Here is an 18,560-nt window from a genome sequence, read left to right as displayed (position 1 = left end):
GTTGATTAATTTTGTGTTGATTGACTAATACTATCCAGCACTAATGCAAAGTTGACTGAATCAGCTGTGTGCAAAGGTTTGCATACAAATGAGCTACAATGTTGTGCCTCCAGGTTTATATCACAGATCTGGTTCTCATATCACACTCCTCACTTATTACAACAATGTTGCTTTACAAGTTTCTTATTGTTTCTTATTAATGTTACAATACCTTTATGTGATAACAGTTAACTACTACCTGGTTGTCAGAAATGACACAGAGCATTTTTCCCAAACCACCGTGCTCCAGTCATAGTTTGGACAGTTAAAAATCAATAAGTCTACACTTGAAAACCTGAAAACCTTTCAACACTTTGGAAAACCAAGCAAGCATGCCCACTCCTCTAGCAAAATGCTGTTAAGCACAGACACAGTGGAGAACACACACATGCACACACACACACCTCCCAAGAGGCCATGAATGTCTGTATGAGAGAGGCAACCAGAGAGGAGTGAGTAGATAGACAGGAGTTAAATAACCACTCAGGCAAGAGGGAAGCAAGTGTTTTAAAACAAGGTTAAATAACACTTAGCACATCCATCAACTGCCTCTCTAAAAAAGAAAAAAACATGATTGCTATTCTGCTCACTAGATAGAACTTCAATAACCTCATCCATACATTCATTACATAAAATGGAAAAACCAGACAAGGGTATATCTACTGGCTTACCACATTTAAAGGTTTAGTTAGCAGCTGGCCATTATTCAGTCAGCTCATTATGTCGAGCTGGACCTGGAATCGCACAATGGATATAAGCAACTGAGGGGCGGCATTGTTAATCGATATTGTACTGGTGTGCCCAGAAGCCTATTTGTTGCGAAAAAGGAAAAGCAAGCAAAAAAAGAGAAAGGGGCAACCAGAACAAGAAAAGGAGGGGAGGCAGAATCAGAAAATAACAAGAGAATGAAAGAGAGAGAGAGCAAGGGTTTGAGGCAGGGACGTCCCTATTGAGTGTGCCTAATGAGAAAAAGCGTGCAGGGATCATTATCAAGAAGCCTCATTAGCGAGCTATGGCTGAGGAGAGGAGCGGGGAGAGACGAGGGAAGGGAGTGGCTGGGGGGGGTGGGGGGTGGAGAAAAAGAGGGAAAATTTCAGAAAATAAATTGCTTCCAATTCAATATTCATGGATAAAGAGCTGGCTTCCTTTCACACTTATCTTTTTTCATTATGTGTAAATGCCGCTGCAGCTCAGGCAACTTCCACAGGAAACAGGCAATTAAAGTTAACTAGGCGAAGCTGGCTCCCTGCAGAACAGTACTGTCAGGTGGAACAAGCATCAACAGCAGCAGCACAAACCAGCTGGCAGACTGGCTTAATAAGTCTGGCAATGATCACCACATTACCTACTTATCCTGTGCTTTACAACAAATTTTCCTCCGTTGTTGCGACAAGGATTAGACAACACCATATCCTAAAAACAGACCTGACTGATTTCAGTATTGGAATAGAGTTGAGATGCAGGAAACGTTTTGGAGGTTAGTCGTCATATGAACAAAGTGCTTTCAAAACTCTGCCATCCGAATCATGCAGACAAAGGACAAGTTGCCAAAAATACCCAAAGACACCCAAGTCGTGCTTTGTCTCCGAAAGGCATCAGCTCCCTTCACAAAAACACACAGACTGCCAGTAAGCAAAACACTCGAAAAATAGACTGGCTTTCTATGTCTCGTAACTCCCCTGAACACTGACCATGAAGGCTGGGTAGACACTATGAGGTGGCTGCTGCTGCTGGTTCAAAGGAGAGAGGGAGAGATTCAGCCAGAAATGATACAAGCCCCACAAATAGGGCTGTAACTAATGGTTATTTCATCAGTGTATCTGCATTTTCAACTTTCTTGATTGATCGATTAGTGCTTTATATTTAAATTACAAAATACAAATGGTCAGCTATTAAATATAAAAATCATGACATGTCCATGTATCCTCATTCTGAAACACTGAAAAATCCTTAAACCTTAACTGCTTGTAGGAAATGTGTAGATGCAGATGAGTCAAACCACTGTGTGTGTCACTGTGGACACACTCAAACCAGATGGAAATATGACCTTCTGTATTACAGCAAATAGGCACACCCAAATAAAATACGCAAATTTTTCACAGAAGAGATCACTGTTAGCAAATGAACCAGAGTGACATCAAAAACAAAACCAGGCAGTATAAAAGCTGTGTGTTCCACAGATTAGCATTGATATAAGGGTAGGTGATAAGTAACAGGCAGCCTATAACTGACTCGTTAACCATTATCCAAGTACAATCTTTCCTTATGTTGAAATAATGGAAATGAGACCACCTCTGACACTTGTCAAATCAAACTCATATATCACCTCTGGCAATATGCAAACCAGTGTAGACGAATGAAGGCTAGTTTGCATCTTTGTCTTTCAACCCAGTTCAGTTCAGGCCACTCAGGTTGTAGGTAACTCATGTTCTTGTAAAGTTTAATATTGTGTTAACACTGTGTTAACCGTTACAAAAAGCATCATGGCATTCACTACTAGTTTACTTTGGACCACATTTCTCAACATTTTCTCACCTCTGACCCCTTTTTCATGTCCCTGCTGTTTTTTCATATATTTTCATTTTTCAACCTTTGAATATTTTTATTTTGTAAAAAAACTGAACAGAAATTAGGGTTGCAACATTTATTTCCATTGTCTTTAGTTATCAGTTATTCATGAAGTCTATTTAATATCCGAAAATCATGACGAAGGTCCATACCAATTTTCTACAGTACCAAGGTGACAGCTTCCCATTGCTTGCTTTATTCAACCATCAGCTAAAACGCAAAAATATTTAATTTACAATGATACAAAATGTAGCAAATTATTTCCCTTCAATCCAGAAGCTGGAATCAGCCAATTTTTGGTATTTTTGCTTGAATAAATGACTTTATAACTCTAATATGTATCAATGTATTAGATCATATGTTGACACCTCGTCCTGCAGGTGGTCCCTGTGGGGCAAACATCTATCATCGGATTTGGAGTTCAGCCAGAAGCGTGAGTCTGTGCATGTGTGCGTGCATGTGTGAGACTCAGATGTAGTTTCTGATCTAACGGTTGTAGAAAGCTGCCAGAGTCTGATACTCTCTGAACATCACTGAGACTTTATTGACAGGACTCGCACTGTGGGGACATGGAGATTGATCACCTGCCAGGTCTTCACCCCAATAATTAAAGCCTGTGTCCCTCTGTGTGTGTGTGTATGTGTGTGTGCGTGTGTTCTGTCTGGTCCTGCCCACCCTTAATGAAGGCAGGGTCACTCCTGTGGTAGACAGTCTCACTGAGCCGGTTTAAAAAAAAAAAAAAGAAAAAAAAAAAAAAGGAGGAAATAGGCCGTAATTACCTTGAAAACTGGGGGTTGTGCTCCTGGCTCATTTACCTTAATCGAATTTCGATATCCACCTCTCATTAGACTTGACCCCCTACCACTGGGACAAGCTAACCGCTCACCAACCCCTGCTACAGAGGGCTAATCAAAAGGGTCAGTTATCCATCTGGGTCCAAGCTGGCTATTAAAAAGCAGCAAGCCTTCAATTTTTAAAATAAAAGCAGATGGAAGAGCAAATAACTAAAAAGTGTATTTGGCCAGAGTGGATTTTGTGTGTTCAGGGTTGTGGCTACAATTAAAAGGTCAATTACTGATTTTTGAAGTGCACTCTTTTCCTCTAATAAAGTTTGGATTGCTGCAGATGCTCTCAAATGAAACATTGAACAATGAAGAAAATAAGACTTTTAGTATTATAAGGGTACCAAGTTTAATGTACCAGGGCCAAATGTACCAAGAAACCCCAAAAACCAGGTTGGGAATTATAGCAGATGTAATGCTGCATACATGTCACATTGTTCAGATTGTTTACGGTGAATGAGAAAAAAATGTTCACAATAGTCTGAGTTCAAATTCCAAGTTTGAGATATCAGTAATTTTGGACAGCTACGATATCAAAAAGAACTACAATAAAAAAAAAAAAAACTGTTTAAAGAACTACTATGAATCCACAATAGCTGGCAGTGACATGCAAATAAAAATCAAATATTAACACTAATAGACGGTTAATTTAAAGGGAACTACATACTACAGTATTCATAAGGGTCTGGTTTCATTCATTAATAAAGCATTAACAATGCATAACACAACACAAAGTAGCTAATTTAGGCTACTTCAGTGATGTGACTTCAACACTAGCAGATTTAACCATCATGAAATAATGTGTGAACGCTCCCAATTTGGAATAACAGGTGACTTTCCTGTTCCTCCCACTCTGACGACATTGCTTGAGCGCAGTCTAAATCTTTTATCCACTACACCTCACTAATGTTCATTGCCTGTTAAGTCCATACTGCTGTAATCTCTGTTGCAATCACAATGCTTGTCCTAACCTGACCGCTCTAATTCCTCCTGCTATTGGGTCAGAAGTAGGGGTAAGCCTGTTGGCTGGAACCTTTTATCTAATTAAAGTGCAGCCAAAGTGAAATCTGAGAAACACCATGATCTGATCTCAGCCTGGACTGCGTTACTGTATATCAGATGTTCTTTGACTCTGCCTGAGAGGAGAAAATCAGAGCAGAGCTGCTGTTAGGAACTGCACCCTGCATGCCAATAGGTCATAGTTAACCAACAATCAGTGAAATTACAGCTGTGAACACATTATTGAGAGCACATTGCAAAGATTGTGAAATCAAATAAAAACATAATAAACCACTGGAGAAAGGGGCAAGTCTGCATTGCTGAAGAGGACATGGCATTGCTAGTTTGTATTCAGTCTGAACATTCAAATGCCACAGAGAGGAGGAAGAAAATGGTTGCAGATTAATACACTAAGCTACCCTTATTTCCTTTTCACCCCTATTTTCCTCCTGAATCTATTGCCCTTTCCGAGGTTATCCTTGAAATGCAACACTTCAGCTGAAGCATGTAAAGGTGAAATAAACCTGCGTAATGCAGCATGCTTGACTAGCCTATATGTCTGTATAAGAGTGCCCATTCTCCTCTGTGCATGCAGTTTTGCCCCCTTGCCTCAGGTCAAATGAAGGAAGAAGAGGGGGTATACACACAGTCAGAGGCAGATTGGGAAGTCCACGTACCCCGATGATAGCATTCAGCTCAGTCATTGTCACCTGCTTGGCCCGCTCAACAGCCTGAGCCACCTGCTGTTGATGCTGCCGGACACATAAACACAAAGATGAGATTCCTGATGGTAAAGAATTCATTACAAAGTCAAACTGAAAAAAGATGGTTTACCTACGCAAGTAGGTACCTGCACAAATAGGCACTTTAGAGCTGAGGGGGAAAATATTCTCCACAATGCACAGAAGTCATTTAATCCTACTTAAAGTCAATGATACAACAGTAAAAAAAAAAAAAAAAAACCCTCAGTATGTGTTGTGTGTGTCGTGCAGTGAGAAATGGTGGTCAGAGTGAATAAAACGACTACAACTGAAATCTGTTGTCAGTTATAGGACAGCCAGTTTTAGTTCCTTGCATGTTTAGTCATGTCTGCTTTGTTCTTCAGAAAAGCCTGTAAGTTTGGCAGAACTATCATTTCTATTTTTTGTATTTTGTTTGGCAGTTTATTAAATAACAAGGAGAAGGAAAGGGAGCAGCATGTTTTGGTAATGCTGAGTGATTAAAATAATTGACACGTTTTTATTTATTCATTTATTATTCAAATATATTATTGAGTGGGGCTGTGCTGGTAAAACTCAATTCAATAATGTTTTCATGATTAAGACGACTGCTTCAAATCTGTATTCCTAATAAGTAATGACTGTATGTATTGCAGTATTATAAGATGCCGTTGACACAATAGCTCTGCACAATAGCCACCCTTACAATTTAATGTATAGTTACTATACTTAGTGAATGAAATGAGTCTCATTCACATTCTTAAACTGCTGCTAGCTTTGTTGACACTCACCTCTTGTGACAAGAACGGCATGATCTGAGCCAGAATTGCATTGAGACGTTTGGCAATCTCAGTCTGTAGGAGAAGAGAGACAAAATATTAGAATGATAGTGTTTCAGTATACTGCATGCCACAAGCAACACTATAATTAAGCAGTTAAACTACCTATAATACAAAAGGGGTGTGCATTTGTGCACACACACAAATGTTTCCAGCGACCATCTAGGTAGACCATGTATTTCTTAACTAAATTGGGGCCGCCTTAGAACAAATTTACTTCCCTCTCTCTCCTGCCTCCATTAGGCCTTATTTCATTAGGAGGCTGAAATATGCTAATACCATCTGGCTGTAGAGACCCTAATGAGGTCCATACTTCATAATTACAGCCCATAGAGAGGAGGGTGGGGAACGCTGAAGCAGACAGGTTAACTCTCTGGCCCTATCTATCAGAGGCATCTTTGGTATCGACCATGGAATATTAGCTGGGAGAGTTAGATGATACTGCAGGGCTTGACAAACATAGAGCACTTTACAGCACTGCATTTGGAAAAATGGATATACTCTACTAGCCGTCTACCACACTTGAATGTCCCAAGACATTTTGCCCAAACCCATTTCCTTTTTTAAAATCTGTACTTTCCACAGAGAGAGGAGGAATAAGAGGACGAGGAAGAGAGAAACACAAAAGTAGAAAGCAGGATGAAGGAGAAGGGGTGGGGTGGGGGGTGGTGAATGGTGAAGTGAAACCCTCTGATTTGACACTAAGGTAATGTGGTTTGACTGAACTGAGGGAGGTGAACTAATTGATTCTGAGAGATTAGGGGTGGAAGCCCAGCAGGTGTGTGTGGGGTGAAGAGGTCTTTCCCGCCGTTTTATACGGTGCTGCATTCCACTCATTTTCTCCCTTAACCTTGTTTGACTGTGAAAGGGGGAGGGAGGAGAAAGAAAGTGGAAAAAAGGGGAAAGGAGGTGCCAGTAGCCCTTTGCACAACCTCTGTGTCACTCTTTCCTTTTTGGAGGAGGGGAGACAGGAAAAGAAGGAAAGAAGAGGGGACAGACCTTTACTGGCCTGTCAGGAATTATCTCACAACCCCCGTCTGACCTTAGACGCACTGTGCTTTCTCTCTCCATCCAGCCTCCCCCCTCCCTGCTCCTCCAAATGCTTCTTCACACCCCTCCATGCTAATCTCTCCTCTGTGCCCTCCTTCCTCCTCTTCCTCTGTCATCTTCCCCCCTCTTCTGTTGCTGGGGCAACGCTATCTGGCACGGCTGATCGTTATGTAAATTGGGCTGGGGCCCTGACCAGAACAGCCTGTAAAATCATATTAGGCGCAGCACAGAGGCAGGTCATTAAATTGAATTTTCGGCCTGTCGATCTGATCGGCACGGGAAATTAATGAGGGATAACTGTGGGGAAGGGGGGGGGGGGGGGGGCAGAAATAGAGAGAGGGGGAAGCGAGAGAGGGGGCTCTATGGAGACTCATAAACCATCATCATTAGCGGGGGCTGGATACAATGACACACAGTAGGATTAGAGTGTTTCAGTATCACACCACTTCTCTGGAAATGGCTGCAAGGGGAGCAACATGGGGCTTGTAGGAAACAGCGGTATACTGATACACTCGGCTATTAGAGCAACAACATTACAAACCCTCACCACAAACCAATTCACAAAGAAAGGCATCCATTTGTTTGTACCAAATCGCCACTACAGAGCCACCATCTGAAGCCAAAAACATTCATGGAATGCAGGTGCACTCTGCCTTTTGTGTTGAAACGTTCAGTGCACTGTGCTAAAAACACACCGGGTTCTCCCTGCGGTTCATTTTGAAAGGCAAGCTGGAGCACCAGGTGGTATGAGAGCTGAGATCATGCTGAGATGTTTTCAGGGTTTTTTAAGGTTAAATGTTCCCGAACCCTTGGCTTCCTTTGAAATTTACCCCAGAGTTAGACTATTACTTTGGAGCCAGGAAATAAAACAATAGAACAGACTTCCTTCGCATCCATTTTTGTTTTTCCTTTTGTGCCCTAATTATTGCAATGCTGATGTTGGACAATTTGCCTGTCATATCTCAGGTACGATTTAAGAGAATGTGAGGGCAATCCTGACTCACATGTCAACCTGAGACATACTATAAAACCCTTCAACTGAATCACTGCCTTTATCAGCTACATCTTGTTCTTGCTTTTCAAATTTAGTCACTCTACACTGTTCAGGCAGAGTTCACACGTTACGGAGGGCAAATCGGCACATGGCTTATTTACAAGACTTTTTGACAGCCATTTTGAAGGAGAAAAATACTGATAACACATCACATCCGATGACTCCCAGCACTCTTAAATGACTCCCACTTTACTTTGGAGGCACTATTTTCCACAGTGCTTTTAGTGGCAGAGACAGGCACTGGAAAGAGTTTATTGACACTTAAAGCCACTGAAAACAGAAGCCTTTGAGCCAGCAGAAGCTTTTCACTGCAGCTCCACAATTACAGGTACTCAGGGTTGTCTAGTAGCACCAGAGTTTGGAGAGGCTCTCTCTCCATTGCATCCCTCTGTCAATGGTGCGTTGAAAGCCATTTGGCTGTTTGTCGCTCCAGGCATTAGCCCCCAAGTGGAGAGCAGAGTCTCTGACGAGGATTCAATTGGCGAGGAAAACAAGTGGCATATGATGGGAGGGGGGCAGAGATGGCTGTTTGGGAATTATCTTCTCAGCCAGAGCCGAGGAAGAAAGAGGCACTTAGAGGTATCTTGTTCATTACAAATGCATGAAGAATATTTTGCATGTGCATGTCATTCTATTTTGAGCTCATACACACAAAAATGAAGTGACATCCTTTTCTGCAGGGGAGCATATGGAAATGGGCTGTTTTCCAACAGATTACATTTGATTTCGTTAGAGTTCAAATCCTGATGATGTAGACAATATTTATTTATAGTTTTTATTTTGAATTATGCAGTTCATGTGTACAGACACACACACACACACAAGTCTTTTCATCCATTTCACCACATCAACACTGGCACACAAAACCATCATCAGCTGGGTTGAGTACACACATATACACACACACCAAGACACTAATTGTGTAACTCTGTTCTACCAGCCCTTCTAGCCTGGCTATCAAAATAAAGCTTGTCTCACAGCCTCCAGTAACCTCGTCAACCTCCCTTGAGAGACTGTGTGTGTGTTCTCGTAGTCAGTTTGTTTTGGCTTAGAGACAGGTCGGCCATCATCACCTTGGCAAACAATTCCAGGAATCATGTATAAATTATTCATTTGCACAAGCTCTCTTTCTTCCTCCCTCTGCTCCTTCTTTTCACCCTCTTCCTCCATCCAGGAAACGGACATGACTCTCCTCGATAAAGCACTTTCTCTGTTTCCCTCATTCATTCAAGAAGTAAGGAAATGGATACATAAAACAGATTCACAAAATGGCTACCAAGATGTGCAACAAAAGTAAGCAGCCAAATTTAATAATAAGGTACAGGATCCACTGATGGTTAACAGGTGGGGTTGATTTTCTCTATTCATGTTCCTTTTGCTTTCAATTTACCAAAGGGAGAGCTGAAATCAAAATGTAGGCAAGCATACAAGAGAGATAAACAGGGAGCACAACAGAGAACAGAGGTAGTGAAAAACAAAGCAACCCCCACCACACCCACACCACAAAGTCAGCAGGGCACGTTGCTGAGGCAGCCTAATGAGCTGCGCTAATTAAAATCACTTATTGACAGCAAGCGAGGGTGATTACCTCCACCCTGCACTCTTTGCCATCATAAGAGACACTGTCAAAACAAATTACCCCCCAGCAGCCACACAGATCCCTTTGCAAGCAGCCATTCAGATCAGCAGCAGCGCAGGGGAAGCTGTGTGTCTGTTGGAACTTGAATTACAGTGTGTTTGTGTAAAGACACCACTGGTGTTACCATGTAAGGGATATGAGTATTTATTTTTATGCGCATATGTGTGTTCGTGCCCCTTCCTCTTCTTTTCAATCCAGCTTTGAAGCAATAACAACACAAAGTGAGTTTATCACACTGCAATAAATCTTCTACACGAGTGGCGTAATATGCCTGCCTGCATGCAATAATCCAGCCCCTCTCCCTTCCTACCAAATCACATGGACAGCTAAGGGCTGTCTGTTTACCTCTCGCTGATGTCATCACAAACACTCGTTCACCAGGGATGGCAGAAAGCAGAGAGGGGAAGGGAGGTGGCAGGAATCATGCATTATTCACAATGCTCCGTCAACTCCACCAGGCTTATTGATAAACAAAGAAGATGCACAGGAGCGGACCAGTCGATTAACCCATTTACCCAGAAGCCTCTCACTCCTTTCCTGTCGCCACCCCCCCCCTCCTTTTCCCAGCTTGTCTTGTCCAATGCCACCAGCATCCACCCACAACAACCAGTTCCGCCCCCAACCATGCATTGCTTCAACCTCGTTTGTGATAAGTACCTAACAGATAACGCTCAAAATGGTGGAGGGGGTTGAGATGCATCAAGTTCCTTGATAACCAGAATACACACCTAGTTAGCACACACAGCATCAGCAGACACATACTGCATGCCTATAAAAAATAAAAAATAAAAAAAAAACACGACTACACCTGATGAATTGTGCAGTGTGCTGCTGTTCCGACTGGGCTACCCTCCCACTGATGCCATTAACCTTCTGGATCTGAGGGCCATGAAGCCTCCACCCCACCTCTCTGTCTCTTACTCCCTCTCTGACAGACTCCCACTCTCATACATCATATCAAACAGCTAATGACACAAGGGCCATCATTCACATCACAATGTTGGGGTGGTGGGGCAGACAGGGGAGGGGGAAGCAATGAAAAGACATAAGGGCACAAGGAGGAGGTGGGAGAGGAGAATTGAGGAGGCAAAGATGACTGAGGGAAACAGAAGGAAAGGCAGAATCTGAGAAAATGGAAATGTAAGTGTCAAAAGATAAAAGAGGGGCACCTTGAGATCATGTTAATCTTTTTTCCCCCTTTAAGTGAACAGAATAAAAGATTATGCTGATACATACGAAATGTATACAAGAATACAAAAGAAGATGTGGGTTTTACACACCTGACTAAAAGCCTCAGGTCAGCTCTTTAATAAAACAGATGATTTGCAGTGCTATGTACAGGAGTTATCTGTCTTACATAGAGGGGTGTTGTATGACCTATAGAAGGGGGATATCTTACATTTAGGACTATAGTGTCTACAGTTTAGAGTCTAGAGTGATCAGCAGATGACCACACCAAACACTAAAAGTCAACCAGTTCCTTACAGGCAACCATATATACTCCATATCATGTGGACATGCATAAACACGTCAGATGAAATATTCAAGGTGCCCACCTGCAGACATCTTACAGGTATGATAGAACCATCACATAACCTGGTGCCTGTTATGTGATGCTGTATTTTTGATTCATTTCTGCAAATCCTGGGTTGCAACTAACATTTTCACTATCAGGTTCATCTCTCAATTGTTTTATGATGGATTGTTTACTCCATAAAATGTAAATTAATAAACAAACAGTACAAAAATATTCTTCACAATTCAATTAAATGAAATTCTGAGAGAACTTGTTTTTCCCTACCAATTTTAAATTGAATTTAAAATAACATAAATCGGAAAAGCAGCAAATATTTGTTTTTACGAAACTTATCCCTGTGAATTTTTTCTTGATTAATGCTCCGTCTAATCTTCTCTAATTATTATTATTATTATCATTAACTAATTGTTACAGAGCTACAAAAAACACATACTGTATCCAAGGGACAACATGATGAAATTAACTCTTATTTCCAGCATGGTTTTGGACAATGTTACGATGTTAGGCACCAATATAGACAGAACCCATAAAAAAAAAAAAAAAAAAAGTCACTGAGGGAAACGCTTATTTTCATACAGAGGAATATCAGAGCAGCACTGCTGGAGCTACTAAGCTGCTCGAGGACACTACAGGAGGGTACATTCTTGGTGGTGCAGGAGTTCTAAGCCAACAAAGTATTTGGGTTAAGGGATGGTTTCCACAAACACTAGACAAACCTGCCTCCAACACTCTGGACTTGACAGGCCAAAGATCAACTAGAAGCAAATGAACAAAGAAGCCTCATGTGAAACGTGGTCGCTATTTCTAAGGCTTAGGTGATTTTAATATATATGCCCCTCATTCCTTCGTGCCTCCAGTTTACTGAAACTGCTTCCTGGGTGGTTTTGCCATATTCATCTTTAGAAGTCTTTCCACTGCAGCATGATGCCCAGTGCTGGGTGGCAGCTGAACTAATGAGCTTTTAGCCAGGCTGGCACTGGGGAAACAGACACAGAGTAGTGTCGGCATATGTGTGTGCACACGTACGTGTATGCGTGTGCACGCACGCACGCACACACACACAAACACACACACACACAGAAGGACAGAACACACAAAAACACATCCTCTCAGACTCTCTGCCAAATACTTCACTTTAATCTTATCAAACCATCCCCATCAGGCAGCATGCCCTTCGTGTTGTTTAGCCTGTCAGCATTTTCACTACAGGAAGCCAGTATGTGTATGCCTTCAAAAGGCATTTAAGGATGAGGGCAGAAACTAAGGTCAGGTATGTGTGTGTGTTAGTAGGTGTGTGTCGGTGTGTTTATATTCCTTCATCACTAGGGGAAAAAACAACATTGTTTTGGCTATACACAGACCATCTCTGATATGGCTACATACCTGTTTGTGCATCTCAATGTTGAGCCCATAGGACATCTCATAGTACTGTGAAACAGAGGAGAAAACATTAAAAAACTAAAACCTTTGTTTTCATTTGTACATTCAAAAAAGTGATTAGAGGCAAGATATGTATTCTTCAAAATGTACTGTATGCCCTTAAAAGTTACTTCTTAACAGAGGATTTGTTTGTGCAAAAAACAGTGGTTGACTGGTATGATATTTTATCAGTCCACTAGAGTACCCAAACAATTAAAGAGAAGCTGAATACATGTTTCAGCACAGGAGTGAACAATTAAAAAACACTGACATTAACCCAAGAGGTTGAAAACTTCATGTACTTTTTGCAGCCACAGCAGACAGATGACTGGCTACTGTTCCTGTTTACTTCTACTAGGCACTGCCAGTTTTTGAGCACAAACACTGTCTATGGCTTCAAAAACCAAGGGGAAAGCCAATGCTATTATTGAAAACAACATTATCTGCTGTTGTGTGCCAGAAGCTTGTGAGCCCACCACCAGATACAAACTAAAGCCTAATAGTTTGTCTGTCTTGTTTATCAAACACACAGCAAACAGTTTCCATTTATTATACCTACTCCCACCACCTTCTGGTTCCTCACAGGGAAAATAATATTTAACAAACATACTGCTGCGTTTGGTTAAAGTCATTCCTTTCATGTAAAAACAAGATAACCACACAAATACACAAACTAAGAGTGAAGTCTAAGTCATATCACTTGTTAGATAAAGACTGTTCTTTTTCAATGCACACAATGCAGCTTCCCTGTATTAAAAGAACTTTTGAGTTAGGCTGTCACTGCAAAGGCAAAGATTTCATTGTCTCTATCTGATCATCAGGGAGCTCTGAACTGAATGTAATATGATTTAATTGCAGCTTAGGAACAGTTTTACATTTAACCCTTCAAAGCATTTTCATTGAAATCCAGCACCTATCCCAAATTGAGATTAAAGTACTAACACAGAGTGCACATAGCAACAAAGTTAAATGCCAGACAACACAAAACTTCAATTAGTGATAAAGCTGGGCAAAGCATCAATATTACTAGCTATTGATTTTTATTGGAATTGTAGTGGAATGATATGATAGCTGAATCTGCCAATTATTGTTATCATCAACTAATCTTCTGATCATTTTTTGTCAATTCACTGATTAATAGTCCCAAAGGGACACCTTCAAATTGCTTGGCTTTGTCCAAACAATAGTTCAAAATCCAAACATGTTTAGTTTACAATCTTGAAAGACAAAGAAAATCAGCTACATTTCCCATTTTAGAAGCTGGAAACAGCAAATCTTTAGCAGTTTTGATTGAAAAGGACTTAAATTATTCATTCATTGTCAAAGCAGTCACTGATTCATTTGAGTCTATTGACTAATCAACTAATCTGAGTCTATGCTGTAACTGTTTTAGTTTTACACATGTGCAGAGTTTTGTCTGACACAGGTGTTTAGTTTACTGCACTGAACATCAATTTAATTATTTCATATTACATTTAAAATACATTTATATAGAGAAAATAGTATTCCTGTTAATATTGTGATATTATACACCAGGACCCAACAGCCAGTTAATTATCTTAATGCTTGGAAAAAAATGCAAAAGTCTCCCCATATCTGAGAAACCCCTGGGTGTGTCTAAAGTGTCTGAGCGACCCTGTATTTCACCTTAGGGGAGTATAATAAGAGTGCAGGAAACCCTCTGATTCATGCACAAAGCCAGCAGACCAGTCATTAACCCCCAGTGGGTCATGTTGGATGTGTTGGGGGGTGGGGTGGGGCGGGGTGGGGTGGGGGGTGAAGGGTCATAAAGAGGACCCCAGAGCCATAGAGGGGGGTCGTCACACCCCACAATCAATAGTTGGACATTTGACCCCTGCTGGAGTTTCAACTGCCTCTCCATGCTCCCCCACCCTGCACCTTCTTATCCAATGAAAACACAGGCATGAGTCAACGGTACCAAGAAGCGACAAATACTAACATGGTCTTTACAAAACACCACAGCTGCACCACCTGTGACTGTTCACCTGGGGCAAAAGGGAGGATACGCTATTAAATCAGATTCACAGCTTTATGATGATTGCTCTTACCATGACGTAGTGGCGCTGCATCTCAGTCTTTTCATTGGCCAGTTTATCGTACTCCACTTTAAGACTTCAAGAAGAGAAAAGAGGAAAAAAAGTAATATTTAATTTGTGACGCTAGTTTAATAACACATACTTAAAAGTGAACATCTTTATTTAAATGTTTAACAATAATAAAATTTAGTACATATACATTTTTCTTGTTCTTCATCAGTGTAGACTTAGTGAATGAAGCTACAAAAATGGAACAAAACAGAGGCAGCTTCCTCTTCCTATTCTTTCCAGGAAGTCAATGTTGTTTACTGTAGGCTAGTCATTACCTGTGGTACTGGGCCTGCAGGAACTGAAATTCGTCTTTGATCCTGTCGCAGGATTCTGCCACGGTGAACTTGAAGCCAGGCTGCCCTGGCTGGTGAGGTGCCTGAAAGGTGCAAGGTTAGAGATACCACAGGTGTAAATACTGCTATCACAGCCCAGATAATAGTCTCATCTCTCTCTCACCACCTCCTCCTCACGTTTCTTGGTAAACTGTGTTTTTTCCCTTTATGGTCTGTCCTCACATTTCCCCTAAGCTCTGACTGGAGGAGGATAGAGCATGTTCAATGACATGGGGGGGGGGGGGGGGGGGGGTGTCACTTCATATGTCCTCGAAGTAATATTACATGGTAAGCAGAGGATGGTGAGTGAAGAATGCTTCAAATCAAACACATAGTTGTGGGGTTTCAGTGTATGCTGTGCAACAAGCACAATTAACCTTTTAGTACTAAACATGCAACTATAACAAACAGCAGTGAAATTAAATCAGTTTCCAGAAGGAGGTGATGATTGCTTTCTTGAGTTCAACCAAAATCTTTGATCTTGTTGCCAATAAACACGATCTCCCAGTTTCTTTCCTGGCAGAGTGAAGCGCCTCAGCAGCACTGATGCAGACCATAAATAGTAAGGTGTGGATCAGCAGCTCCACTCCACGAGCTAATTAGGCTATTTTGATGGGCGGTGCAGTTGCATCAATTTACAAACAGTGACAAAGACAGCTACTTACCGGATGCCGGCCTTGTGGATACATGTCGAGTCCTTTACACAAGGGAATCGCTGTGTTTTCTCTCTTTCCGTAATTTCAGTGAAGGTGCGGTAAATCACCGCCACCCCCTCCCCTGTACACGCAGGATGGCGGCGGACAAAGCCCTGTTCTCGCCTGCGAAGCGCGCACTCAGACCCCGACCACTGGATGTATCACCTCGTCGGCCTTTCCTTTGTACCTAAACAAACAGAAAACGGGGCAAAGCTGAGGAGCTGAATCACTTTCGCAGGAAGCGAGTGTAGCACCTTGGCTGTAAATCGACATGATTTTTTTTCTTTATGAACTTAACTGCACTATCTGTTACCTAAAAATGAGAATAAGATATGTTTTTTTATCTTCATTGTGGCATTGCGATTAAAAAAGAAAAATTTCCTACTGTGTTTGTCAAAAATCTAAATCTATCGCCTCGATGTGCACTACATTGGGGAAAACAAGTGTGACAGTAAAATGTGTATCAAATAAATCCCAAAGTTGAGACTTTTGATCACACCCTCAATGACATGATGCTTTGTTTTTTCTCTTAAACCTAACGACTTGTCTTCCACAAAGGGGAAAAAAGAACACACACAAGGATTGTTTTGGTGGTCCGGTTAGATCAGAAAACAAGGAGCTGCTGCTTTCAAAGTCGGCTGCCATAAAGCCACACCACCACCACCCGTCTTGTTAGCGGCTCTCTTCTTGTAGCTCTTTTTACCTTTGTTTCGACCGATTCCTCCCCTTTCTTCTCCACAGGTAAAATAAATTAGTATCCAAACACAAAGCTTAATATCCTCGACCCGTAACTGTCACCACGGAGTGATAAGAGCAGAAAATGTCCGTCGCCGTTTCTATTTTTCATACACTTGCTTCTTGAGAGTCCTTTAAAAACCCCGATGATCCCGCGGCGGAGAACGTCTCTCCGTCCGGTCGGACGTTGGAAACCACTCGATTGGGACGAGTTGTTGACAGCAGACAACTTCAAAGTATGCCTATATTAGATCCAGTAATCGTACACGAATCTTCCAGTAAGTCCAAAGAATATTTAAAGCGAAAAAACGGGTTAATTTTTTTGAAAATGTCGACCGTTGTGAAATATACCACTAGCTTGCTGTTGGGTATACCCAGTTCCTCCGCCGCTCGCGGTACCACACACAGACTGCTCACTGACACGAGGACCCGACTGCCGAGAGAGGGCCCCGCACTAACCAATCGGGTTCTCCGAAGGAGTTTAGCATCGTTGACAAATCACAGCGCTGTATCCCCACGTGGGGTATCCACCAAACCGGTGTTGTGATTGGCCTGCAATCTGTGACCTCACACATTCGCCATTTTGGATTTGAAGTGACATTCAGTGCGTTCAACAACTTGTTCAAAACAAAGGCAATAATTTATATGTCCGTGCATCGCAGCCGGTGTTTCAGCGTTTCCATTATTAGTATGTACCTGAAGATTTTACCATTAAAAGCTATGCCGATTCAAATTCACTACATGCTGATGTAAACAAGAAAATAACCCCACCAACCAAAGACAGAATGTATCATTTTAATACAAGCACTAGGCTGTAAATGTGCTCAGTATTTGAACAAATTATATGTAAAGCTAGTCTGAAGTCTGAAACAGGAAGATCACACTTTCTGCTCTCATTTCAAGGAGAGGTAGAGATGCCAAGCAAAAGAAATAGGTCCTGATACTATGCCAAGAAAAATAGGAGCTCATAGAAATTCATTCAAGACCCGAAGTGCGCAGAAGATGTGAATACTGCTTAATCTACAGCAGAGTGTCCTTTGAGTGACTTGAATTGATCGACCTATTTCTAACGAGACCTCAAGCATCTACAAGCTTTCCTATCAGCAGCACTAGGTAGGCTACAACACGTCTGCGCTTCAGGATATCAGCCTATCACGTGTTGCTCACTATACCAGGCCCCACGTGGGTCCTCCCCTCCCCTCCCCTCCTCATCTCTCCCCTCCACTGCTCTTTATCCAATGGTGTGCCAGCTGTCTTCCTCCGAGGCTTACAATTGGCTCAGCGCTAGAAAAGCTGTCTGTCAGGAGCCCGGGTTGTCAATTAAACCCACGTTGGGTACGGCGCTGACAAATGCCTGTGCTACTCTCCCTCCTGCCTGCGAATAGTGCCTGGAATGGCTGCTTAATTAGCTTCGAATGGCTTTTCCTTTCAGCTCAAACAATCTGTCACTACCATGTGGTAAAAAGAGCCTTGCATAAAACAAAAGCAGGAAAAAAAAAAGCCAGTAGGGGCTAAATATCAGTTTGATCCCCCCCACCCCACCCCCTTCAACCCCTCCTCCATGAAAACATTTGCTGCAAAACAAAGCTTTTACCTCGCTCAAACATTGGCTCATTTCATTCATCTGTTTCTGTCCTCATTTTCTTCTAAAACTGTATTTATTTGTTTATCTGGGTGTCCATTTAGTCCCTTCACATTTAAATTCAAGATGAGATTTTTGTACTCCCTGAAACAAGTAGACCAGGTTTTACAAGCTTATAAGATATTTATTATTTTATTACATCATTTGATTTATTGGGAAGTTGTTAAATGTTATTGCCAGTAGTTTAATTGTGTGAAAGTAAGAGAGAAGCTGGCTTGGGACCGAAAGGTTGCTGGTTCCAATCCCTGGACCGGCAGGAAGAAAAATGGGTGGGGGGGTGGGGGGCAGTGGTTTCCCCTCCTTCAACATCCATGGCTTGAGTGCTCTTGAGCAAGGCACCTCA

General features: G+C 41.8%; 1 protein-coding gene across 7 annotated transcripts in view; it reads right to left on the bottom strand.

Annotated features, from left to right (window-relative positions):
* tle3b (TLE family member 3, transcriptional corepressor b) overlaps window positions 1-16,984 on the bottom strand; it is a 31,187-nt gene extending 14,203 nt beyond the window's left edge. For 3 of the 7 annotated variants that reach the window (XM_056374162.1, XM_056374121.1, XM_056374131.1), the window contains exons 1-7: window positions 16,544-16,984; window positions 15,811-16,027; window positions 15,089-15,189; window positions 14,775-14,838; window positions 12,670-12,714; window positions 5,959-6,021; window positions 5,096-5,200 (exon numbers count right to left, since the gene is read on the bottom strand). In XM_056374162.1, coding sequence (XP_056230137.1) covers window positions 5,096-5,200; window positions 5,959-6,021; window positions 12,670-12,714; window positions 14,775-14,838; window positions 15,089-15,189; window positions 15,811-15,834 — 402 coding nt within the window. In that variant the 5' untranslated portion in view covers window positions 15,835-16,027; window positions 16,544-16,984. Of the gene's footprint in view, window positions 1-1,730; window positions 1,823-5,095; window positions 5,201-5,958; window positions 6,022-12,669; window positions 12,715-14,774; window positions 14,839-15,088; window positions 15,190-15,810; window positions 16,028-16,543 lie in introns of those variants that run through there. The other 4 variants (XM_056374171.1, XM_056374141.1, XM_056374151.1 and 1 more) reach the window with 2 other exon arrangements.
* Window positions 16,985-18,560: the final 1,576 nt, after the last annotated feature.

This window comes from Seriola aureovittata, chromosome 1 (genome assembly GCF_021018895.1).
Source record: "Seriola aureovittata isolate HTS-2021-v1 ecotype China chromosome 1, ASM2101889v1, whole genome shotgun sequence".
Classification (NCBI taxonomy): domain Eukaryota; kingdom Metazoa; phylum Chordata; class Actinopteri; order Carangiformes; family Carangidae; genus Seriola; species Seriola aureovittata.
Note: the sequence above shows the minus strand (reverse complement) of the source record. Positions and strands in the feature narration are given on the sequence as shown.